The sequence below is a fragment of the Neoarius graeffei genome, chromosome 1 (genome assembly GCF_027579695.1).
Source record: "Neoarius graeffei isolate fNeoGra1 chromosome 1, fNeoGra1.pri, whole genome shotgun sequence".
Lineage (NCBI taxonomy): Eukaryota > Metazoa > Chordata > Actinopteri > Siluriformes > Ariidae > Neoarius > Neoarius graeffei.
This window is the reverse complement of record NC_083569.1, coordinates 106514504-106541965: the sequence shown is the minus strand read 5'-3', so window position 1 is coordinate 106541965 and position 27462 is coordinate 106514504. Positions and strand designations below refer to the sequence as shown.

At 42.1% G+C, this 27462-nt stretch overlaps 1 protein-coding gene across 1 annotated transcript; it reads right to left on the bottom strand.

Moving 5' to 3' along the window:
- Positions 1-16862, bottom strand: LOC132885820 (E3 ubiquitin-protein ligase RNF138-like). Its single transcript, XM_060920339.1, has 5 exons — positions 16711-16862; positions 16439-16592; positions 12968-13149; positions 5711-5813; positions 1-81 (listed from the first exon to the last, which is right to left on the bottom strand). Exons 1-5 carry the CDS (start codon positions 16860-16862, stop codon positions 1-3), a joined length of 672 nt encoding a protein of 223 aa, XP_060776322.1.
- Positions 16863-27462: the final 10600 nt, after the last annotated feature.

Genomic DNA, 27462 nt, shown 5'->3' with positions numbered 1-27462 from the left:
TCACACCTCATCCTTCTCGGACACACTGATGAGGAAGGTAAGAGAGAACCAGTAGTCACTTGAAAAGAGTTGCAGGATGACCTGAAAGCAGCAGGAACAACAGTTACACAACGTCTGCATCCTGGAGGTCAAAGGAACCACAGTATCTACCACTGTTGGCTACTAGACATCCCTTTTGTATGCAGGTTGCAAGCAATATTTGACAGCAGAAAGTTATATTTAACGTGTGGTCTTGTGTAGGCTAATTACCTATAAGCTAACAAACAGACGGATTAGTGGGTGGGGTGAGGAACAGAAGTGGTAACCACTAACTATGTAGTTAGAGATGAGTAGGAAATCCCCTGAAATTAGTCAAACAGGCAAGTGGCCTCCATCTTCTTGTTAGATAAATGTATATAACAAGCCTGCAAACATCACCAATCACTGCACAATGAGTATTTTTTATTAATTGTTTTAATAAACAAGTTTGCTGTGCTCTGACATGACCATAGATGTACGAGTTTCCCATCAACATCCAGTATGTATCACTATTCACCAGTCCAGTCAGTTATGAAGTATGGCAGGATGTGGACAAAGGATAGAGACACGGAAGTAAGAAATGAAACTCACTTCCCCCTCCACTCAGTTCTCTTGGACCCCTGAGGCTGAACATGCCTTTTGCAAGTTATCTCCACTCCCATCCTGGTCCAACTTGATCCATCATGCCAGTTCATTGTTGAAGTAGATGCAGCTGACACTGGAGTAGGGGCAGTCCTCGCCCAATGCTCTAATCATGATTAAAAAAAAAACCCTCCATCCTTATGCCTTCTTTTCCCGATGTCTCTCTCCAGCTGAATGCAACTACAATGTTGGCAACAGGGAGCTGCTAGCTGTTAAGTTGGCTGTGGAAGAGAGGAGACACTGGCTAGAGGAGGCAGAACAATGGTTCGTGGTCTGGACTGACCACAAAAACCTGGCATACATCCAGACAGCAAGACATCTAAACTACCGTCAAGCATGTTGGGCATTGCTTTTTGGTCAGTTTAACTTTACTCTCACTTGTTTGTCCCAGACTCTGCTTGTTCCCAGGTCCTCAAATGGGTACATACTTCTTGTTTCACCTGCTATCCTGGTATGAACTGTACCGACTCTCCTGGAGTGGCATTTCTGGTGGCCTACCATGGAGACAGCCACCTGTGCCTATGTCTCTGCCTGCACTGTCTGTGCTCAAGGAAAGTCCTCTCTTCTCTCACCAGCTGGCCTGCTGCATCCTCGCCCTGACCACGGTTGCCCCTGGTCACATATCGTGCTTGATTTCGTCACTGGTTTCCCACCTTCACAAGGTAATACAGTTATTCTCACCATAATTGACCAGTTTTCTAAGACAGTTCATGTTGTGGTTATTCCCAAACTCCCCACAGCCTGTGAAACAGCAGATCTCCTGATTCAACATGTCTTCTGTCTTCATAGCATTCCACTGGACATTGTCTCAGACTAGGGTCCTCTGGTTTCCATCCCCAGACCAATGACCAGACAGAAAGGGCAAATGAGGATCTGGAGTCAGCTCTGTGCTGTCACCACCACCACCAACCTCTCCTCCTGGAGCTCTCATCTCGCCTGGATTGAATACGCCCATAATTTCCTGACCAGTGCTGCCACAGGTCTGTCCTCATTCGAAGCATCTTTGGATTGTCTTCCACCTCTGTTTCCCTCCCAGGAGATCAAGCTTGCCCCTTGCTGCACTTTGTATGTTTGCGAGCCATTTTCCCTTCTACATTTAGATTTTTTTCCCCTGATGATGAATGACTTTTGGTAAATTTAAAAAAAATCCTATGTCTTTGTTTTGTTCAAAACAATTTGCAAATCCAAAAACACAGCAAAACCTTCCCATACTGATCAATAACAATGAACTTGTCTGAATGAAGCACTACAAGTGTGTCCCCTGTCATGGCTGCATAGTTACCGTTGCTATGGGGGTCACATGACGGTGCAAAGCCTCTACATTCACTAGTCCAGTCATTTATGACTGCTGATAGGAGGACCTGGACAGAGGATAGACACTGAAGTAAGAAATGTACTTGTCACAATGGTGCTCAATACAGATCAGAAAATATAATCTGATCTTATAGGTTAAGGCTTTGCGTGACTGATGAGAAGGTTGTGGGTTCAAGCCCCACAGCCACTGTTGGACCCCTGAGCAAGGCTCTTGAGCAAATTGAAGGTCTGTTTATTACCTGAAGAGTAAAAGCAGTTAAAGTCAGAACTAATGTACAGCCACTGTGTGATTACAGTCAATATTTCAGTACAGGAATATGAACATCTGTGTGCAGAAAAAAATGAATGGTTTTAGAAAAACATTTTCTTACAATTGTCACTGAAAGCTAAAATGTCCGCCATAATGCACTGATTTCTGTGCAGAAGTAGAAGAGGAGTTCAAATGATGACTACTGATGTGTTTTTTAGCAATCGGCGAGGCAGAAATACACAATTTTTCAAAACTCCTGGACTGATATCTGTAGCGCTCAGGAGTGCTGCACATCTTCATCCTCACATTCATTCTGTAAGAAAAGCACAAGGGTCGAAGAGTCTTAGTGTGTATAAACATTAATTAATAATCAAACACAGAAATGATTATTTCTATGTAACAGCACATCCTGAAGTTTTATTCCTCTTATACCTCAGCAATTTTCCAGTGTGTTCAAGAATGAAACATCACGCTTTCAAATCTGCTTAAAGTTACGTCCATGAAACAAGTTCGTTCCTGTTCTGTCAAAGTTATAGGAGTTATAAACAGTTGTTTCCTCAGTCAGCTGGGATAGGCTCCAGCTTGCCTGTGACTCTGCACAGGATGAGCAGTTATGGATGATGCATGGATGGATGTATGGAATGGATGTTTCCTCACCAGTTTCTGTTTTTTTCTCTTTTTTGAAGACAAAAAACGCATGTAACCGTGGTTCTATGAAGGAGTGAATGACTGCCAGAGGCAGATAGACTAGTGGAATTCTTCATGCACTTGCACATTGGTTGAGAAACATGTATAAACTTCTGTCATCACGTGACCATGATGCCGCGAGACACAGTATAAATACCAGTACATGGGTCAAGACGTTCTTAATGGTCATTCTCACCCTTCTGAGTGACCAGAGACTCTGGCAGTCTTCCACTCCTTCATAGAACCATGGCTACATATGTGAAACCAGTGTTTTATTTCAGTCCTTATAGACCGCCAGAGGCAGTCGATAGACTAGTGGAAGACGTAGGCCAACTATGTCATGAGGAAGCTTATTCAGAATCAGGTGAGACAGTTGGAAGCACAGCCATGCGTGCCAGAGGGAGTGATGCCACATTCAGACTATAAAACTTGGAAAACGTGCTGGGAAAAGAGGACGTTGCAGCCGATCAGATATCAGACATGGGGGCACCATGCAATGCTGCCCAGGAAGCTGCTATAACTTGAGTTGAGTGCCCCTTCAACAGCGCAGGACCTTTCTGCCCATGCCACTGGTAAACAACAGAGGTGGCCTCTGTAACCCAATGGGAAAGCCTTTGTTTAGAAAGAGCAGAGCCCTTATTTCTTCCTCCATTGGAAACAAAGAGCTGGTTCGAGGCCTGCCAGGGCAAAGTAACAGAAACGTATTGCCATAACGCATGAACAGGGCACCTATGATTAGGTTCAGTTGCCAGGTTGAATGTGGCCAAAGAAAAGGGCCTATTTATTAACCGGGGTGACATAACCTTAGGTAGAAAGGCAGAGTTGGGCCATAAGGTTACAAAACTATCTTCAGGGCCCCAACACATACACCGATGACTGACTGACGGGGCATGAATTTCACTCACCTGTTTAGCAGACGTTAGGCCAACAAGAAGGCAGTTTTATATGATAGTCACTTAACGTCAGAAGTTTCCATTGGCTCAAACGGGGCTTCACATAGGCCATCCAACGCAAGGATCAAATCCCATTGTGGACTTTTCACAGGGTTTGGTGGGTGGAGAAGAAAAGCAGCTTTAAGAAAGGCTGTAATCAGCCTCACCAAACTTAGGAGGGATAAATCCAATCATTCTGAGACACAGCCTGTGAGGGCAAATCTGTTACTCCAGAGGGCTGCACTTATCTCAGGATAGTAATCTGATAAATAGATGAGAACAAGAACATCATGACCCGTGTACTGGTATTTATACTGTGTCTCGAAGCGTCATGGCCACGTGATGACAGAAGTTGATACGTTTCTCAACCAGTACATGAGGAATGCCACTAATCTATCAACTGCCTCTGGTGGTCTGTAAGGACTGAATTATAACTTCCTTCCATCCATCCATCCATTATCTGTAGTCGCTTATCCTGTCCTACAGGGTCGCAGGTAAACTGGAGCCTATCCCAGCTGACTACGGGCGAAAGGCGGGGTACACCCTGGACAAGTCGCCAGGTCATCACAGGGATGACATACAGAGACAAACAACCATTCACACTCACATTCACACCTACGGTCAATTTAGACCCACCAATTAGCCTAACCTGCATGTCTTTGGACTGTGGGGGAAACCGGAGCACCCGGAGGAAACCCACACGGACACGGGGAGAACATGCAAACTCCACATAGAAGGGCCCTTGTCGGCTGCTGGGCTTGAACCCGGAACTTCTTGCTGTGAGGCGACAGCGCTAACCACTACACCACCGTGCCGCCCTGAATGAAACTTAACTTGTTAAATATAAAATAAATGAACAAATAAAATGTAAACTCCTTTTTAATGAATATGTTGGAAAATCCAGTGCTGCTGACACTGAAAACTCCAGATACTTTTCCTATAATAAAGGTATATTAATGCTGATGTTATCGCTGGTTAAACTCAACTAATGTCAAAGTAATGCGACACCACAGGAACCTGATACAAATAAATCACTAAAAAACTAAAATGATCTCTACTACTTCTACTTTTTTGGGTTTTCACCTCACAATATTATATAATAGTAGCAAGTGTTTTTATGCCTCCGCTACCTTAAGGTGCAGGAGGCATTATGTTTTCGGGTTGTCCGTCTGTCCGTGCGTGGGTCCGTCCCGAAACCTTGTGAACACGATATCTCCAAGGCAAATGAAAGGAATTTCACCAAACTTTCACCATTTGTGCATTTGGGGACAAACATGAGCTGATTAGATTTTGAGGTTAAAAGGTCACAGGTCAAGATGACTGTGAGGTCAAATGTCCATCCCCAAACCTTGTGAACGCTATATCTCAAAGACTAATGAATGGAATTTCACCAAATTTTCATCATTTGCGCACTTTGGGACAAAGATGAAATTATTAGATTTTGAGATCAAAAGGTCTAAGGTCAAGGTCACTGTGAGGTCAAATGTCTGTCCGAAAACCTTGTGAACACAATATCTCCAAGGCAAATGAAAGGAATTTCACCAAACTTTCACCATTTGTGCATTTGGGGACAAACATTAACTGATTAGATTTTGAGGTTAAAAGGTCACAGGTCAAGATTACTGTGACGTCAAATGTCCATCCCCAAATCACAACTTAATAAGGCGTGTAGTCTACCAGGCGGAGGCATCCCCATTGACATCGAGTTCTATCTAGTTTATTTTGTTATGAACATATATACACACACATGAAAGTTTAGATAAATTATTTTGGAAGAAGAGCTGTAGATAAATTAGTTTAGTGCAAGAGCCCTAAAGATTTTAATTTGGTTAAGGAGCTCTGAGAAAACTGAAAGTTTGGATCTTACGATTGGAGTGTGGTCTTGATGTTGGAAAACACAGTGCTCCGTCAGGGCTACATTACTGCCGTCCATGAGTGAGCAGTAAGGACAAAGGTACACTCTCCCTGCACTGGACACACACATGCACAAAAACAATCAGAAGCACAATAATCATATAGGCATTCCATTAGTCCTATACTGTATATAAGAGGTTCTCCCTGCCTCGGAGTCTGTGAAGCACAGCCAGGGGGTCTGTAATTTTTGTTTTCACTTTGTTACACTGGTGAAAATCACAATCTACCATTACTAAAATTATATTCTTTGAGGTCTTATACTTGACGTACACACATCTACATCTATTGCTCAAATTCACAGTGCATTATATATGGTGCGCAAAACCAGTCGCTACTACATGTTTAAATTGAAGGGATAAGACTGAAGGAAAATCTGATCTTTTGTACCAAGGACTCAACATTAAATATAAATCATGACCTGGAAATAAAGCTGATTATTCTATCCACATTCACTGGATATGAGCAGTTGTGCACTCTGATTGGCTACTCAACGACTAGGTTATCAGCTCATATACCATGAGTAGAGAAAATACAAAAAAAGCAACAAAATATGGAATGAAAGTAAATGATGGTAAGAATGTATTTTTTTATTTTTCAAGAATTACAGTGGTGCTTGAAAGTTTGTGAACCCTTTAGAATTTTCTACATTTCTGCATAAATATGACCTAAAACATCATCAGATTTTCTCTGAACTGCTCGCTTCAGGTCCTTCCACAACATTTCCATTGGATTAAGGTCAGGACTTTGACTTGGCCATTCCAAAACATTAACTTTATTCTTCTTTAACCATTCTTTGGTAGAACGACTTGTGTGCTTAAGGTCGTTGTCTTGCTGCATGACCCACCTTCTCTTGAGATTCAGTTCATGGACAGATATCCTGACATTTTCCTTTAGAATTCTCTGGTATAATTCAGAATTCATTGTTCCATCAATGATGGCAAGCCGTCCTGGCCCAGATGCAGCAAAACAGGCCCAAACCATGATACTACCACCACCATGTTTCACAGATGGGATAAGGATTGTTATTGTTTATTCGCATATATAAAGACATTAAATCATATACAGTGGTGCTTGAAAGTTTGTGAACCCTTTAGAATTTTCTATATTTCTGCATAAATATGACCTAAAACATCATCAGATTTTCACACAAATTCTAAAAGTAGAGAAAGAGAACCCACTTAAACAAATGAGACAAAAATATTATACTTGGTCATTTATTCATTGAGGAAAATGATTCAATATTTCATATCTGTGAGTGGCAAAAGTATAAGAATCTCTAGGATGAACCAGTGATTTCAAGGTGAAAATAGAGTCAGGTGTTTTCAATCAATGGGATAACAGTCAGGTGTGAGTGGGCACCCTATTTTATTTAAAGAACAGGGATCTATCAAAGTCTGATCTTCACAACACGTGTTTGTGGAAGTGTACCATGGGACGAACAAAGGAGATTTCTGAGGACCTCAGAAAAAGTGTTGTTGATGCTCATCAGGCTGGAAAAGATGACAAAACCATCTCTAAAGAGTTTGGACTCCACCAATCCACAGTCAGACAGATTGTGTACAAATGGAGGAAATTCAAGACCATTGTTACCCTCCCCAGGAGTGGTCGACGAACAAAGATCACTCCGAGAGCAAGGCATGTAATAGTCGGTGAGGTCATAAAGGACCCCAGGGCAACTTCCAAGCAACTGAAGGCCTCTCTCACATTGGCTAATGTTAATGTTCATTGATGGAACAATGAATTCTGAAATATACCAGCGAATTTGAAAGGAAAATGTCAGGACATCTGTCCATGAACTGAATCTCAAGAGAAGGTGGGTCATGCAGCAAGACAACGACCCTAAGCACACAAGTCGTTCTACCAAAGAATGGTTAAAGAAGAATAAAGTTAAAGATTTGGAATGGCCAAGTCAAAGTCCTGCCCTTAATCCAATGGAAATGTTGTGGAAGGACCTGAAGTGAGCAGTTCATGTGAGGAAACCCACCAACATCCCAGAGTTGAAGCTGTTCTGTACGGAGGAACGGGCTAAAATTCCTCCAAGCCAGTGTGCAGGACTGATCAACAGTTACCGGAAACTAATAACAGTTATTGCTGCACAAGGGGGTCACACCAGATACTGAAAGCAAAGGTTCACATACTTTAGCCACTCACAGATATGTAATATTGGATCATTTTCCTCAATAAATAAATGACCAAGTCTAATATTTTTGTCTCATTTGTTTAACTGGGTTCTCTTTATCTACTTTTAGGACTTGTGTGAAAATCTGATGATGTTTTAGGTCATATTTATGCAGAAATTTAGAAAATTCTAAAGGGTTCACAAACTTTCAAGCACCACTGTAATAATAGCAATAAAAAAATAAACAATATGCCTACCTATATGGTTTTTCGTGGCCCTCCCCCAAAACTTAAAAATATAAGAATGCTAACATTGTAGTTAAAATATACATACATAAGCAAACAAAATTAACTAATGAAAGAAACAAATCAAAATTATATAATAAGGTATCTATATACATCGGAAGCATTACACATATGAAGACAATTAAAAGTCTTAAAACCTATTAAATGAAATATGAGAATGCTAGCGTTGTAATTAAGGTATACATACATAAGCAAACAAAATTAACTAATGAAAGAAACACATCAAAATTATATAATAAAATATCTATATACATCGGAAGCATTACACATATGAAAAACAAGTAAGATTCTTGAAATTATATTAAATGAAATTCAAAATGAAACTAATAAGTTATTAAACATAAAAGGAAAAGCGATAACTGAAACAGGAAAAACAAATCAGGTGGAAGTAATGCTTGGGTGTTCTATAAAATCCATCTTGAGAAATTTTTTGAAACTGGGTAATAACAGACAAGTTTGTTGTAGTTGACTTTAATTGTTCCATATGGTGGGGCCTCTAAACATTACTGTAAATTGTTTTTGACTAGATTTTGTCATAATTGGTCTTAAAAGATTCTGCTGTCTTGTACTGTGGTGGTGGATATCTGAGTTGAAATTGAAAAAAACTTTTTTTTTCAATCAGGTAAATGAGCTATTATGGACAATTTTATGAACAAATAAGGCAATTTGTAGTTTGTTGATGTCATACACAGTCATAAATTTTAAATCATTAAACAGAGCTGCTGAGTGTGCTGTAAAAGAGGCATTGGCTGTGATTCTAACAAAGCGCTTTTGTACTTGATAGAGTGGTTTGATGGACCTTGTGTAAGTACAAGCCCAAATAATATTGCAATAAATAAGGATATATCAAACTGTAGTAAAGGGTCATAAATATGTGTCGTGAGAGCAAGGTTTTGACTTTTCTTATGATACCTATGTTCTTGGAATTTTTTTTACTAATAAAATCAATATGATTCTTCCATGTAAGTTTTTTGTCTAACAATATACCTACAGTAAAAAGCAAGTGTGACTTACCTGATTAATTGGTTTGTCATTTAGATAGATTCAAGCTTTTTCTTTATCGTATTTCTTGTTCCTGCCTGCAAAGATAATGAAATTTGTTCTTTTTTATGTTAAGGGACAATTTATTCGCCTTGAACCATTGATTTACCTTGTACAATTCTTTATTTATAGATATCACTAAGGTGTCAAAATTTTTGTGGGACATAAATAAATTTGTATCGTCTGCAAATAACAAAGTAAATAATTTCTTTGATACCGATGCCAAGTCATTGACATAAATCAAAAACAAAAGGGGACCGAGAATGGATCCTTGGGGTACACCACATGTTATGACATTTTGGGAAGAATTGTTATTTTGATTAGAGATGAAATGTTTTCTGTCAGTCAAATAGTCTTTTAGCCAATGTAGGGTGGAACCGTTAAATCCATAGGTGATAAGTTTGTCACGTAGTATGTTGTGATCTACTGTATCGAAAGCTTTGGAAAGGTCAAGAAATATTCCTATAATGTATTCGTTATTTTCTAAAGCTGTAGTGATTTTATCAACAAGTTGTAAAAGTGCCATGTATGTCAAATATTTTTTACGAAATCCATATTGATGTGTAGATAAGATATTATTAATTTCTAGGTGATTTATGATCCGTTTATAAACTACTTTTTCCAGGATTTTTGAGAAGGCCGGTAAGATAGATATTGGGTGGTAATTGGTGAATACGCAGGGATCTCCAACTTTGTATAGTGGTATAACTTTGGCTATCTTTAGGTCTGTTGGCACTATTCCACTTTTCAGAGAAATCTTAAAAATGTGTAATTAACTCTAAAATTTCAAGAACAATCTGTTTTCAGAGCAGAGCACTTATTCTGTCTTGACCAGGGGCTGCATTTTTTCAATTGATAATAATATCGTGAATTTCTGTTGTGGTAGGTTCTTTAATCTTGTGCTGGAATGCAGTGTTTTCCTTTCTCCAAACATAATGCTTCTCATTTAAACCAAAAAGTTCTATTTTGGTCTCATCCGTCCACAAAACATTTTTCCAATAGCCTTCTGGCTTGTTCACATGATCTTTAGCAAACTGCAGACGAGCAGCAATGTTCTTTTTGGAGAGCAGTGGCTTTTTCCTTGCAACCCTGCCATGCACACCATTTGTTGTTCAGTGTTCTCCTGATGGTGGACTCATGAACATTAACATTAGCCAATGTGAGAGAGGCCTTCAGTTGCTTAGAAGTTACCCTGGGGTCCTTTGTGACCTCGTCGACCATTACACACCTTGCTCTTGGAGTGATCTTTGTTGGTCGACCACTCCTGGGGAGGGTAACAATGGTCTTGAATTTCCTCCATTTGTACACAATCTGTCTGACTGTGGATTGGTGGAGTCCAAACTCTTTAGAGATGGTTTTGTAACCTTTTCCAGCCTGATGAGCATCAACAACGCTTTTTCTGAGGTCCTCAGAAATCTCCTTTGTTCGTGCCATGATACACTTCTACAAACATGTGTTGTGAAGATCAGACTTTGATAGATCCCTGTTCTTTAAATAAAACAAGGTGCCCACTCACACCTGATTGTCATCCCATTAACTGCTAATCCGAGAGGTTCACATACTTTTGCCCCTCACAGATATGTAATATTGGATCATTTTCCTCAATAAATAAATGACCAAGTATAATATTTTTGTCTCATTTGTTTAACTGGGTTCTCTTTATCTACTTTTAGGACTTGTGTGAAAATCTGATGACGTTTTAGGTCATATTTATGCAGAAATATAGAAAATTCTAAAGGATTCACAAACTTTCAAGCACCACTATATAATAACTGCATTTTTCCACAAATTGCTGGTTCAACAGCTGAGCAATTCCAGCATTATGGACGTGACACTTGAACTCAAAATGGCAACAAATGACCCAGTGCATGTTTTATTGTCTCCCAGTATTTAAACAGGTGTTGCATATTTTAAGGCTGTACCATACTGGAGAAGTGATAGAACAAGAACAATTCCCATAGTACATCTAGGGCATGCCAGAAAATGCCAATAAAAGATGCGTTATGGATGTGACAGAAAAAGTATCACTTTTCTTGGGTGACTGTACATTTTTATCAAACTCTGTGAAATTGTAAACCTAATGTCGAAATGGAGATATCCGTTTGATAGAGGGGTCCAAGGTGAATATTAAAAAATCTCTGTTTAAAATATTTTGTATTTCATGCAGAGTTTCGGAAGGAAAAGTCAGCGTTATGGATGTGACGAAATTCCGTTATGGATGTGACACGTCTGAAATAGACATGGCATATGTTTAGAAAATCAGCAATTTAACCACCATAACCCTTTGAAAAACTCTCTAAATATCAGCTAAAACTATCAAAGTTCTTAAATAATATTTAGGATGGCTATTGTTTTGCTGTTTTGTGGATTTTAGCATACATTTCTGTGGCTTGTGGCAATAATATAGAATTGTACATGATCAAAGTTGATTTTAGCTTGGGTTTTACATTATAAGAAAGACAGACTGACAGTGACATATTAGGTTGGTTACAAATTGGTTCAACTTATTCACATCTGTAAAATACAGGCCTAGGTGATATCTCTGGGAGTGGTTTTGATGTATTACATGTTGCTTTATTTTTGCATGGTGAGGTTGACATTCACATGGAATTGCCCAGCTCAAAGAAGTTTGAAAAGTTTTTTGCATCCGGGCAAAAACTTCTAGACTGAAAAACAGCTTCCACCCGGATGCAGTCAGACTGCTGAACTGCTCCGCCCCCCATATACGGAACACTACGCACCTTACCAACGTGCCTTAATACTGTGAACTGTTGCTGCTCGTGTTTTTGCTGCTGTACTTTCGCACTGTTGCACCGAACACCTTGAAGCTGTTGCCACTGCAGTACATTGTGCAATATTTTACTGTCCTTCGAATCTTAATGTTATCCTAGACAGCTTTTATTTTAATTTATTCTATTTTTAAATCCAAACTTAGTTTATTCTATTTTATTTTATTTGTTATTTATCTATTTTACTTATTTAGTTAATTTAGTTACTTCTTCACGATGCACACACCGAGACCTGGGTAACTGAGTCTCATTCTTATCATGTCACATGGTTGAATGACGACAAATTTGAGTCCGAGTCTTTCTGAGAAAAAAATTACAGAACTGAAATGTCCAAGGAAGAATTAAATAAATCTCTAAAGCTATTCTGTACCTTGGCAAGACGACATTTAAAAAAAACAAACAAACAAAAAACACGTTAATTCATGCAGCCATCGACAGGTTTTTAAGAAGGTGCTACGCGCCTCGTCGGCTATCAGCTCTTGTACTTCTCGATTTCATGGAATAATTGTTGAACATTCAAGAGAATGAATGTGTCCTTTCTTTGATTAAGATTCCAAATTCTGTTTATTTCCAGTTAATCCCAAATTTTCGAAATGGGTTCAGAGTTTTAGACGCCACTGTATATAATATAAAGATATCAAAGCTGTATGAGAAGAAAGCCTTGTGATTACAGTGTGTGCGATAATCAGTAACACTGATAAGATCACAGCACGGCCAATGAACACAGATGGAAAGTTTGCACCATGTCTATGTTTAGATATGTGATCTAAAGATCAATGGCCCATTAATTTGCTTTTTTTTTTGTGTGTGTGTGTGTGTGAAAGTAGGCGTCTCTTGGTCACCATTATTGACTAGAAGTGCTAGTACTAGTGTGTCTTCTATGTACGTTCAGTTTCTCCTCAGGTGATATTAGCATATAGATTACATGATGATGGAGTTTGAAAGTGTTCACATACCTGATAGGTGGTGTAGGAATGGGCATGTTGGGGATGTTGTGGATAAATACACTGCTATGGTGGTAATCTGGTAAATTGGGCGTTTGGACAGGAAGCGGTAGCGTGGGTTTACTGATAGGACCAAATTCCTCGATGTACTTCTTGCAGAATCTGTAGTGGAGCCTCATCTTGCTGAAGAGTCTCTGCAAAGATAAAGACGAAATGTGAACGTGGACGTGTGCGTTGACGTACACTTGTTTGATCAAGCAACCTGGATCAACAACTCACAAATTTGTCTTTTCAAATTCCTTCGATCTATAATGTCAGCTTTACATCCTCTAATGAGCGAGGACATGTTCGTGTTGTGTTTGGTGGAAATGAAACAACTGGAAAGAAACTACAGGACTTTCCCATGTTATGATGACAGTTATATACAGTATAAATATAAATACTATTGAGGTATTTCACCTGACGTCACAGGGTCACGTGACGCCCCGGTGTCCGCCATTTTGAACGTCAACCTACATACTAACGCTGCAGACAGAAAGGGAGAACCAGCTTGAAAAAAAAAACGTGTTACAGACACCTAGAATAGATTAATTTGTCAGTAAGCACTCTATAAATAACCATGGTGTTTGCTTGTTGTGCTGTGGGCTGCCACAACAGACAGGGACAGCGTGCAGGACGCTCCTTTTACCGGTTTCTAGTGATGGGAATTTCGGCTCTTTTGGCTCTTCTTACTCTTTCGGCTCCCAAACGGCTCCTGAGATTTTATTTTTGATTTAATTGCTGCAATTAACTAGTTAATTAATTACATTATTAATTATATTTTATCAATAGGATGTTTTCCATTTTATTTTTTAGTTTTTGTAGCCATTGTAAAGCTTTGTAAAGTATAGCAGTGTAACAATGTTCTAGCTATAGAAATAAAACTTACCAATTAATAAATTATTTTCTCACAAACATAATGCAAAACTGTGTTATATTACCAGTATAAAATACACAGCTGATTTTCCCCTCCTCAGGTGCCTCACAGACTCCTCTCCCCTGCGCTCCACAGCTTTAAGCATTACACCAATTTTCGTATTTTCGCAGCTGTGAGGCTACGTTTACACTAGACCGTATCTGTCTCGTTTTCTTCGTGGATGCACTGTCCGTTTACATTAAAACGCCTGGAAACGCCGGGAAACGGGAATCCGCCAGGGTCCACGTATTCAATCCAGATCGTGTTTGGTCCGGTGCTGTGTAAACATTGAGGATACGCGGATACGCTGTGCTGAGCTCTAGCTGGCGTCGTCATTGGACAACGTCACTGTGACATCCACCTTCCTGATTCGCTGGCGTTGGTCATGTGACGCGACTGCTGAAAAACGGCGCGGACTTCCGCCTTGTATCACCTTTCATTAAAGAGTATAAAAGTATGAAAATACTGCAAATACTGATGCAAATACTGCCCATTGTGTAGTTATGATTGTCTTTAGGCTTGCCATCCTTCCACTTGCAAGTGGTAAGTGATCTGCGCTGGGATCACACACACAGCGGCTCAGTCCCGAATCACAGCTCGTGTGCTTCACTCGCGCGATCTGTGAGCTGCGCAGGGCCGGAGTGCGCACCCTCCAGAGGGCACTCGCTGTTCAGGGCGGAGTGATTTGGAGCGCAGGATGCCTGCGGAGCCGAGCGTATCCGTGTATTGGTGTTGCTGTGTGCACGCGAATCGTGTATTGGTGTTGCTGTGTGCACGCTAATCGTTTTAAAAACGTTAATCTGATGATCCGCTGATACGGTCTAATGTAAACACCACCTGAGGCACCTAAGGACAAAAAACTAATTCGGCTCCCCAACTCGGCTCCCACCGAAGAGCCGGCTCCCGTCGTTCACTTCAAAGAGCCGGCTCTTTGAACCGGATCGTTCGCGACCGACACATCACTACCGGTTTCCTACTGACCCAGACAAGAGGGCCAAATGGATTGCAGCTGTGAAGAGACAGGATTGGGAGCCAACAGAGTACTCCAGACTTTGCAGTGATCATTTCATTTCAGGTTAGTTTATCAGTTAACGCAATTTTGATAAAATATATAGCAAAAAGTAAATGGGTCAGTGTTTGTTAACCCATCTGAGCAGTGAAACAAGGCAGTGTTAATTTGTCTAGGGTTGCATGTAGCAGACATCAGACATAAAACGCAATAACAGAGGCTAGAAAGAAACGGGACACAGAAATAAATAAACAGGGCTCCATACCAAGGCTGGGTACAGTGTTTGTGATAAAAGACAGATCCAATTTAACACGAATCACAGCTTACTTTCTTGTTAAAATGTGCAAAAGTCTCCACCATCTCATACCGCCTTGCACTGAAGGACTTAAGCGTGCCGTCCAAAATGGCTGCGTCACGTGGGTGAAATACCTCAATACATCAGGGTTGACAATCAGAGAAACATCACCACTTGCTGGAGGATTTATGAAATACAGCATAGAACAGAGGCTTGCTTTTCTCCCTGACTAATTAACTCACATCACATTATTATATATTTTTCCAGTAATTTTTCAACAGAAACCATCACTGTTTCCCCATGTCACCTTAAAAAGCAACAACAACAATAAGTAAGGACTAAAACACTTTGTATAGTGTTGTAATAAGTGTTACGCCCGGCTTTGCCTTGCTGAGAGTGCTCACTCCTTCCCCATATAATTTATTGAACTTGAACTTGTCCGGGCCTCCCTCCAGTCCAAAGGGGGAGCTGTCTGGTACTGCAACACCTGGTCTAGACAGCCGTGACAGTTCAAATACGTGGCCATTTAGTGTTCGCTAGCTAGCTATCTATCGGGGCTTTTGGTTTGGGTAACTCTTGCTTTGCGCCATGGAGGCCCTGCACGGGCCAACCAGCACTTTATTATTTTCCTTTAAATGTTTATTATTTCTTATTTCTTAATTATGTTTAAATAAAATACTATTTAACCCGAACAACGGTGTGGACTCCCTTTATGTCGTGCTTATTTTGAGCCAAGTAGGCACGACATAAGAAAATAATCAATGATGGGGTGATGTGATGCAATGGAATCACTGTTACCAACACACAGTTGATTATTTTCCAATAACCGCACATCCTGAAGAGTTTTATTCCTCTTAGATCACAGCAAGTTGCCATGCTTTGCTATTGAGAAACCACAAAGTTACAGCTTTACTCCTGACCGTTACAAAGCGCTGGCACTGGAGACTCCTTCCATAAATGTTACATAAACATCTCCTTACAGAAAACTTCACCGTGTCAACGATTAGACACATTTATACTTGTTAAATGTTTGTTATTTGAATTAGATTGTCTGCCGTACAAGCCCTGCTGTTATAGACAATGAATCAAGACCTTCTGACCAATCCGAATTCAGAATTGAATATTTCTGTGGTTTAATAATCATAATATGGTCTACAATGGTCCAATCAGATCTTGATGTTCAACCTAAAATGCATTCTTATATCTATAGGAGATGATGTTGACCTCTTTTCCACACGCTCTGCATTTGCCCTTCGTCTGTCTCATCCTGTTCTGGATGTCTGTGGCTCTGCACTCTCTCTCAGACACGGGGCTCCGGCACATCGGGCACTGAGGGCCCTGACTCCTCACCGCCATCTGAAAACAGCTCCGACAGAACCTGGTGATGGAAAAAAATACACCTTGAGTTAGTACCATTTCTGAAAATTATCTTTTGAGAACTATTGAAGTCTAGTTTAAACCAGGGCCCTTTGGTTTTGGTTTGAGTTTCCACTCACACATGCTGGCAGTTCTTGGTGCGAACGGGCATTTTCAAAACCTCCTGACAGATGGGGCAGTCATAGTCACAGTCCTCCTCTGCGTCTAAATGTACATCTGCTTTTGGAGACGCTTCATTCGAGTCCAGTCTTAATTCTGACGAGTTTCCCATTTATTCAGATTCCTGCTGAGAGGAAACACAGAGATGTATACTAATTTAACTCCTTTCAGTGACCAATGATTCTGATATTCATTTTTGGTCCGCATAATTTATACAGTGTCTTGCAAAAGTATTCATCCCCCTTGGTGTTTGTCCTGTTTTGTCACATTACAAGCTGGAATTAAAATGGATTTTTGGAGGGTTAGCACCATTTAATTTACACAACATACCTAACACTTTAAAGGTGCAATTTTTTTGTGACACAATAAGATGGAAAAAAAAAAACAGAAATCTGGAGTGTGCATAAGTATTCACTCCTTTCATATGAAACCCCTAAATAAGACCTGGTTCAACCAATTCCCTTCATAAGTCACATAATTAGTTGATTAAGCTCCACCTGTGTGCAGTCAAAGTGTCACATGATCTTTCACATGATGTCTGTATAAATCAACCTGTTCTGGAAGGACCCTGACTCTGCAACACTACTAAACAAGCAACATGAGAACCAAGGAGCTTCCAAACAGGCCAGAGACAAAGTTGTGGAGAAGTATAGATCAGGGCGGGGTTATTAAAAATATCCCGAACTTTGAATATCCCACAGGGCACCATTAAATCCGTTATAGCAAAATGGAAAGAATATGGCACCACTAAAAACCTGACAAGAGAAGGCTGCCCACCGAAACTCACAGACCGGGTAAGGAGGGCATTAATCAGAGATGCAACAAAGACACCAAAGATAACACCGAAGGAGCTGCAAAGATCCACAGCGGAGATGGGAGTATCTGTCCATAGGACCACTTTAAGCCATACAACCCACAGAGTGGGCGGGGCTTTATGGAAGAGTGGCTAGAAAAAAGTCATTGCTTAAAGAAAACACATTTGGAATTTTCCCAACAGCATGTGGCAGACTCCCCAAACACATGGAAGAATATTCTCTGGTCAAATGAGACAAAAATTTATCTTTTTGGCCATCATGGGAAATGCCATGTGTGACACAAACCCAACACCCTGAGAACACCATCCATACAATGAAGCATGGCGGTGGCAGCATCATGCTGTGGGGATATTTTTAATCTGCAGGGACAGGAAAGCTGGTCAGGACTGAAGGAAAGATGGATGGCACTAAATACAGGGCAATTCTGGAGGAAAACCTGTTTGAGTCAGCCAGAGGTTTGAGACTGGGATGAAGGTTCATGTTCCAGCAGGACAATGACTCTAAACATACTGCTAAAGCTACACTGGAGTGGTTTAAAGGGAAACATTTAAATGTTTTAGAATGGCCTAATCAAAGCCCAGACCTCAGTCCAATTGAGAATCTGTGGCATCACTTGAAGATTGCTGTACACCAACGCTACCCATCTAACTTGAAGGAGCTGGAGCAGTTTTGCCTTGAGGAATGGGCAAAAATCCCAGGGGATAGATGTGCTAAGCTAATAGAGACATACCTCAAGAGACTTGCAGCTGTAATTGCAGCAAAAGGTGGCTCTACAAAATATTGACTTTGGGGGATGAATGCCTACTCCAGATTTCTGTTTTTTCATCTTACTTATTGTTTATGTCACACACAAAAAAAATCAAATGGAGCTAATCTCCAAAAATCCATTTTAATTCCAGCTTGTAATGCGACAAAACAGGACAAACACCAAGGGGGATGAATACTTTTGCAAGGCACTGTATACACTGATCAGCCATAGCATTATGACCACTGACAGGTGAAGTGAATAACAGTGATTATCTCATTCTAATGGCCCCTGTAAAGAGGTGAGATATATTATTATCAGGCAGCAAGAGAACAGTCAGTTCTTGAAGTTGATGTGTTGGAAGCAGGAAAAATGGGCAAGCGTAAGGATCTCAGTGACTTTAACAAGGGACAAATTGTGATGGCAAGATGACTGGGTCTGAGCATCTCCACAATGGCACATCTTGTGGGGTGTTCCTGGTATGCAGTAGTTAGTACCTACCAAAAGTGGTCCAAGGAAGGGCAATGTGCATGGGGCACGAAGGCTAGCCCATATGGTCCAATCCCACAGAAGAGCTACTGTTGCACAAACTGCTGAGAAAGCTAATGCTGGCTAAAACAGAAAGCTGTGACCTTCAGAGGGACATCAACACCACACAGATGATCACCAGCTGTGCTCTGCTTTCCCTGGAGAGGACATTTTCTCCTCCCACTGTCTCAGCAGAGCAGCCAACATAGTGAAAATACCTTCTCATCCAGACATCATTTATTTAAACCACTGCCCTCTGGAAATCGTTTCAGCTCCATCAAATCTCGTACAAACAGACTTAAAAACAGCTTCTACCCCACAGCCATACATGAACTGAACACTGCCAATCAATAGTTACTTGCACTGCTGTACACTGAATGTATATACAGTATATCTACCTGCACTACCTCATTCTTTGGCAACACAACTCAGAAATGTAAAATCTCAGCTGGTAATAACTGGACTGTGTATTCTCAGTTGCCTACTCATGTTGCACAGTTTCTTCCTTTTGTGTGTGTCCATACCTGTTTATTTTGCTCTTGGTGCTTCTTGTTTTGTTGTCAGTGCACCATGAGGACTGCTTACCAATTTCATTGTACTCTGCGCCATGACAATAAAGGAATTCTGATTCCGATTCTGATTATAGGCCCCTGGAATTCCAGCTACTGATATAGAGGCTTTGCAGCGTCACGTGACCCCCATAGCAATGGTAACTACGCGGCCATGACAGAAGGCACGCTTGCTATGCTTCATTCAGACGAGTTAGTTGTTATTGATTGCTATGGGAAGGTTTTGCTGCGTTTTTGGATGTGCAAATCATTTTGAACGAAACAAAGACATCAGATTTTTAATTTACCAAAAGTCATTCATCATCAGGGGGGAAAATAGAGAGATTTCTAAACAAAGAAGGGAAAAATGGCTTGCAAACATATGTTTGTTTCTAGTCATGTTTAACACTCTGTATTTCATTTTTGTAAATATCACGCCTGCTAATAAACACTCTTCCTGCACTTACATCCGTCAACCGCCACATACCTGACAGAATACTTCACAAAGTCTCTGTGAAAACAGTGACTCAAATCAGCATCAGGTGTTTCCCATAATGACTGGGTCCCAAGTGCGCACAGCACCCTCTGAAGGATTCCCAATTGTAAACGCACTTCAGTCTCAGTGAAGGTTTGGTGATGACTCACAGCTGTGTTGATGCCAGGGACGTTTCTAGCTATTGAATAGAGCAGGGGCTGAGTCAAGTTTTCTTGGGGCTAGATAGGTTGGCGAGATTATATCTAACCTTACAAGATAATATTATCCCCTAAACACGCTTATTACTTATTTTTGCACTGCTGTTTTTAAATTTGTGCTTCACTTCAGTTTCTGTCTCCTTATTGTTATCAACACCCATAATGTCTTAGGAAACTGAGGCATGTGTCAATTAACTATTAAATCTCATCTCATCTCATTATCTCTAGCCGCTTTATCCTTCTACAGGGTTGCAGGCAAGTTGGAGCCTATCCCAGCTGACTATGGGTGAAAGGCGGGGTACACCCTGGACAAGTCGCCAGGTCATCACAGGGCTGACACATAGACACAGACAACCATTCACACTCACATTCACACCTACGGTCAATTTAGAGTCACCAGTTAACCTAACCTGCATGTCTTTGGACTGTGGGGGAAACCGGAGCACCCGGAGGAAACCCACACGGACACGGGGAGAACATGCAAACTCTGCACAGAAAGGCCCTCGTCAGCCACGGGGCTCGAACCCAGACCTTCTTGCTGTGAGGCGACTGCGCTAACCACTACACCACCATGCCGCCCACTATTAAATATCACGAGTAAAATTTATCAGTTTAATAAAACATAATTTCTCACTCACGTACCTCTCCTTTAGGACCACAAAGACACCAGTTCAAAGCTACATTATTATATTACAACATTCAACACTCCAGACAGCCCATTTCACAAGACTATGATCAAATAAATGTCTTCCATATTTCTCTCTCTCACTCTCTCTCTCTCTCTCTCTCTCTCACACACACAAATACCATTTGACATTAATATTGAGTGGAAAAAAAACCTCTTTTATCCCTATATGTGATTAATATGCCAAAGGCTGGCTATGGTATGGTAGCCTGGTTGGTTCTGCGAAGGCTACATGTAGCTTTAAAACATATGAATAAACAATTGTTACCAGGCAAAACAAACCTCGCCTGGTAGCACTTGCAGTGCCTTGAAAAAGTATTCATACCCCTTGAACTTTTTCACATTTTTCCACTTTACAACCACGACCTTAAAAGTTTTTTATTGAGATTTTATGTGATCGACCAACACAGAGTAGCACATAATTGTGAAGTGAAACGAAAATGATAACTGGTCTTCAAAATTTTAAACAAATAAAAATCTGAAAAATGTGGTGTGCATTAGTATTCAGCTCCCCTGCGTCAATACTTTGTAGAGCCACCTTTTGCTGCAATTACAGCTGCAAGTCTTTTGTGGTACGTCTCTACCAGCTTTGCACATCTAGACACTGAAATTTTAGCCCATTCTTCTTTGCAAAATAGCTCAAAGTCAGCCAGATTGGATGGAGAGCGTCTGTGAACAGCAATTTTCAAGTCTTGCCACAGATGCTCAGTGGGATTTAGGTCTGGACTTTGACTGGGCCATTCTAACATATGAATATTCTTTGATCTAAACCATTCCATTGTAGCTCTGGCTGTATGTTTAGGGTCATTGTCTTGCTGGAAGGTGAATCTCCTTCCCAGTCTCAAGTCTTTTGCAGCCTCCAACAGGTTTTCTTCCAGGATTGCCCTGTACAGTATTTAGCTCCATCCATCTTCCCATCAACTCTGACCAGCTTCCCTGTCCCTGCTGAAGAAAAGCATCCCCATGATGCTGCCACCACCATGTTTCACAGTGGGGATGGTGTGTGCAGGGTGATGAGCAATGTTAGTTTTCCGCCACACATAGCACTTTGCATTTAGGCCAAAAAGTTCAACTTTGGTCTCATCTGACCAAAGCACTTTCTTCCACATGTTTGCTGTGTCCCCTACATGGCTTCTGGCAAGCTGCAAACGGGACTTCTTATGCCTGTCTTTCAACAATGGCTTTCTTCTTGCCACTCTTCCAAAAAGGCCAGATTTGTGGAGTGTACGACTTATAGTTGTCCTGTGCACAGATTCTCCCACCTGAGCTGTGGATTTCTGCAGCTCCTCCAGAGTGATCATGGGCCTCTTGGCTGCTTCTCTGACCAGTGCTCTCCTTGCTCGCTCTGTCAGTTTAGGTGGATGGCCATGTCTTGGTAGGTTTGCAGTTGTGCCATACTTTTTCCATTTTTGAATGATGGATTGAACAGTGCTTCTTGAGATGTTCAGAGCTTGGGATATTTTTTTATAACCTAACCCTGCTTTAAACTTCTCCAGAACTTTATCCCTGACCTGTCTGGTGAGTTCTTTGGTCTTTATGATGCTGTTTGTTCTTCAGTGTTCTCTAAGAAACCACTGAGGCCTTCACAGAACAAGTGTATTTATGCTGAAAGTAAATTACACACAGTAGGACTCTATTAACTAATTAGATGACTTCTGAAGGCAATTGATTGCATTTAGAGGTATCAGAGTACAGGGGGCTGAATACTAATGCACACCACATTTTTCAGTTTTTTATTTGTTTAAAATTTTGAAGACCATTTATCACTTTTGTTTCACTTCACAATTATGTACTACTCTGTGTTGGTCTATCACATAAAATCTCAATAAAAAACGTTTAAGTTTGTGGTTGTAAGGTGTTAAAATGTGAAAAAGTTCAAGGGGTATGAATACTTTTTTCCAAGGCACTGTATGATGAATATGAAAGAAGATACTGTGAAAAAAAGTAGGTACCTGTTGCAATCGTTTAAGGTGGGTGGAGCACAGAAGCACGGCAGGCCAGAACTGAGTTCTCAAACTCTTTATTTTAGCTTTTCAGCTGTTCTTTATTACTCTCCCAGTCTCTCACACACAAGTGTTCTGGTTGGGGAGAGCTTCCTTCCTCTGCTCTCTCTCTCTTTTTTTATAGGGCGTGGTCACTGGGGAAGACCCACAAACACAGGTTAACTAACATCAGGTGGAGTGATTCTGCCACTTACCTTCCCTGACTCCGCCCTCCGTTCACAGACCGACGCTTGACCACGCCCCTGCTGCCACATACCCCCACCGCCCGACTCAGGCTGGGGAGCCGTCCGGCCTGCAGCCAACTCCCCCCCCCCCCCCCCCGACGGGAGAGGAAATCCGCCACGACCATCTGCGCCCCTGGCCTGTGGATCACGTTGAACTTAAATGGCTGGAGTGCCAGATACCAACAGGTGATCCGCACATTGGCATCCTTCATGCGGTGGAGCCACTGGAGGGGCACATGGTCCAAACAGAGGGTGAAAGGGCGTCCCAGTAGGTAGTAGCGGAGGGCAAGGACTGCCCACTTGATGGCAAGGCACTCCTTCTCTATAGTGCTGTAGCGGCCCTCATGCACCAACAACTTCCTGCTGATGTACAGCACTGGGCGGTCCTCCCCCTCCACCACCTGGGACAGAACAGCGCCCAGCCCAACGCGTCCGTCTGCAAAACAAAGGGGAGAGTGAAGTCAGGGGAGTGTAATAGTGGCCCCCCACACAGTGCAGCCTTTACCTCAGAGAAAGCCCGCTGGAATTGCTCCATCCACTGGACCGGATCTGGTGCCCCCTTTTTAGTGAGATCAGTCAGCGGGCTGGTGACGTCCGAATAATTAGGTATAAACCTACGATAGTAGCCAGCCAGCCCCAGGAACTGTCTCACCCCCTTTTTGGTCTTGGGCCTCGGGCAGGCCGCAATCGCTGCTGTCTTAATTTGGGGACGCGCCTGCCCGTTGCCCAAGTGGAAGCCCAGATACCATACTTCCACTCACCCAATCGCACACTTCTTCGGGTTGGCTGTGAGACCTGCTCACCTCAGCGACCTAAGGAAGGCCCTCGGGTGTTGTACAGTGGTGCTTGAAAGTTTGTGAACCCTTTAGAATTTTCTATATTTCTGCATAAATATGACCTAAAACATCATCAGATTTTCACACAAGTCCTAAAACTAGATAAAGATAAGCCAGTTAAACAAATGAGACAAAAATATTATACTTAGTCATTTATTTATTGAGGAAAATGATCCAATATTGCATATCTGTGAGTGGCAAAAATATGTGAACCTCTAAGATTAGCAGTTCATTTGAAGGTGAAATTAGAGTCAGCTGTCTTCAATCAATGGGATGACAATCAGGTGTGAGTGGGCACCCTGTTTTATTTAAACAGGGATCTATCAAAGTCTGATCTTCACAACACATGTTTGTGGAAGTGTATCATGGCATGAACAAAGGAGATTTCTGAGGACCTCAGAAAAAGCATTGTTGATGCTCATCAGGCTGGAAAAGGTTACAAAACCATCTCTAAAGAGTTTGGACTCCACCAATCCACAGTCAGACAGATTGTGTATAAATGGAGGAAATTCAAGACCATTGTTACCCTCCCCAGGAGTGATCGACCAACAAAGATCACTCCAAGAGCAAGGCGTGTAATAGTCGGCGAGGTCACAAAGGACTCCAGGGTAACTTTTAAGTAACTGAAGGCCTCTCTCACATTGGCTAATGTCAATGTCCATGAGTCCACCATCAGGAGAACACTGAACAACAATGGTGTGCATGGCAGGGTTGCAAGGAGAAAGCCACTGCTCTCCAAAAAGAACATTGCTGCACATCTGCAGTTTGCTAAAGATCACATGGACAAGCCAGAAGGCTATTGGAAGAATGTTTTGTGGATGGATGAGACCAAAATAGAACTTTTTGGTTTCAATGAGAAGTGTTATGTTTGGAAAAGGAAAACACTGCATTCCAGCATAAGAACCTTATCCCATCTGTGAAACATGGTGGTGGTCGTACCATGGTTTGGGCCTGTTTTGCTGCATCTGGGCCAGGACGGCTTGGCATCATTGATGGAACAATGAATTCTGAATTAGACCAGCAAATTCTGTCCATGAACTGAATCTCAAGAGAAGGTGGGTCATGCAGCAAGACAACGACCCTAAGCACACAAGTCGTTCTACCAAAGAATGGTTAAAGAAGAATAAAGTTAATGTTTTGGAATGGCCAAGTCAAAGTCCTGACCTTAATCCAATGGAAATGTTGTGGAAGGATCTGAAGTGAGCAGTTCATGTGAGGAAACCCACTGACATCCCATAGTTGAAGCTGTCCTGTATGGACAAATGGGCTAAAATTCCTCCAAGCTGGTGTGCAGGACTGATCAACAGTTACCAGAAACATTTAGTTGCAGTTATTGCTGCACAAGGGGGTCACACCAGATACTGAAAGCAAAGGTTCACATACTTTTGCCACTCACAGGTATGTAATATTGGATCATTTTCCTCAATAAATAAATTACCAAGTATAATATTTTTGTCTCATTTGTTTAACTGGGTTGTCTTTATCTCCTTTTAGGACTTGTGTGAAAATCTGATGATGTTTTAGGTCATATTTAAGCAGAAATATAGAAAATTCTAAATGGTTCACAAACTTTCAAGCACCACTGTAAATGCCGTGGCCAGTCATTACTATAGGTAATAATGTCATCAAGGTATGCGGCCGCATAGGTGGCATGGGGGCGGAGGACCCTATCCATAAGCCGCTGGAACGTAGCGGGCGCCCCAAACAGCTCAAAAGGAAGTGTGACAAACTGGTGTAAGCCAAACAGTGTGGAAAAGGCTGTTTTCTCTCAGGATAATGGAGTCAAGGGGATCTGCCAATATCCCTTTGTCAAATTCAGTGTCAAATAAAAACGAGCCATGCCTAGTCAATCAAGCAACTCGTCAATACGAGGCATTGGGTATGCATCGAATTTAGACACCGCGTTGACTTTTCTGTAGTGCACACAGAACCGGACGGACCTGTCGGCCTTGGGAACCAAGACCACTGGGCTGCTCCAGTCACTGTGGGACTCCTCAACGATGCCCATGTCGAGCATGGCCTTGAGGTCTTCCTGAACCACCTTGTTTTTTGTGTTCAGGCAGTCTGTAAGGGTGGCTGCGCACTACCACCCCCGGGGGCGTCTCAATGTGGTGTTCTATGACGTGGGTGCGGCCGGGCAGGGGCGAGAATACATCAGAAAATTCTTTCTGCAACTGGGTGATCTCTGTGAGTTGGATCAGGGAGAGGTGGTCTCCACAGGGGAATGGGGCGGTGGCCAATGTCAATTTTACTTTTTGAACCTCCGGCCCCAGCTCCGCCTTCTCTGGAACCACTGACACCAACGCCACGGGGACCTCCTCGTTCCAAAGTTTTAACAGATTGAGGTGGTAAATCTGTAACGCCCCACCCCTGTCCGTTCACCACACCTCATAGTCGACTTCCCTGACTCGCCGTGTGACCTCAAAGGGTCCTTGCCACTTGGTGATCAGTTTGGAGCTCGACGTGGGCAACAGCACGAGCACTTTATCTCCCGGTGTGAACTTCCTAAGGCACATGCCCCTGTCGTACAGGCGGATTTGCCGTTCTTGAGCCTGCCGCAAATTCTCCTGGGTTAGGTGTGTGAGTGTGTGGAGTTTTGTGCGCAGGTCAATAACGTATTTAATTTCATTTTTGCTCGGGGAAGGCCCCTCCTCCCAATTTTAACGCAGCACATCTAGGATGCCACGCGGCTTACGCCCATATAATAATTCGAACGGGGAGAACCCCGTGGAGGCTTGTCGGACCTCTCGCACTGCGAAAAGCAGGGTCTCGAACCATTTATCCCAGTTACATGCGTCCTCGCTTACAAATTTTTTAATTATGTTTTTGAGGGTGCGATTAAACCATTTGACTAAGCCGTCCATTTGTGGGTGATAAATGCTGGTGCGGATTGGCTTGATTCCCAGTAACCCATACAGTTCGCGCAGTGTGCGTGACATAAATGTAGTGCCTTGATCAGTCAGAATCTCTTTGGGGATTTCAACTCGGGAGATGACGTGGAAGAGTGCTTCCGCAATACTATGTGCGGAGATATTGCAAAGCGGCACGGCTTCCGGATATCGCAATGCATAGTCCACCAGAACTAAAATAAAGTGATACCCTCATGTTGACCGATCTAATGGCCCGACGAGATCCATCCCAATTCTTTCGAATGGGGTCTCGATTAATGGTAGAGGGCGCAAAGGCACTTTTGGAATGGCCACTGGATTTACTAATTGGCATTTGCGGCATGCCGTACACCACCTACGGACATCTCCGCGAATCCCTGGCCAATAGAACCGGGCCATTATTCGGGCTAGTGTCTTATCCTGCCCCAAGTGTCCAGCCATGGGATTAAAGTGAGCCGCCTGGAATACCAATTCCCGGTGGCTCTTTGGGATCAAAAGTTGTGTTATCGGCTCCTTAGTCTGAGTGTCCTGCGTCACTCGGTATAATCTATCCCTCATAATGGAGAAATAGGGGAAGGATGGGGTGGCGTTTGGCTGGAGCGTTTGACCATCGATTACTCTCACTTGGTCAAATGCATGCCGCGGAGTCTCGTCTCGCGACTGCTCTAACGGGAAATCCGCGAGGGATTCCCCGAGAGAGGGAGGAGGAGCCGGCGGCTCCTCATTCTGACGCGGTGATGTAGACGG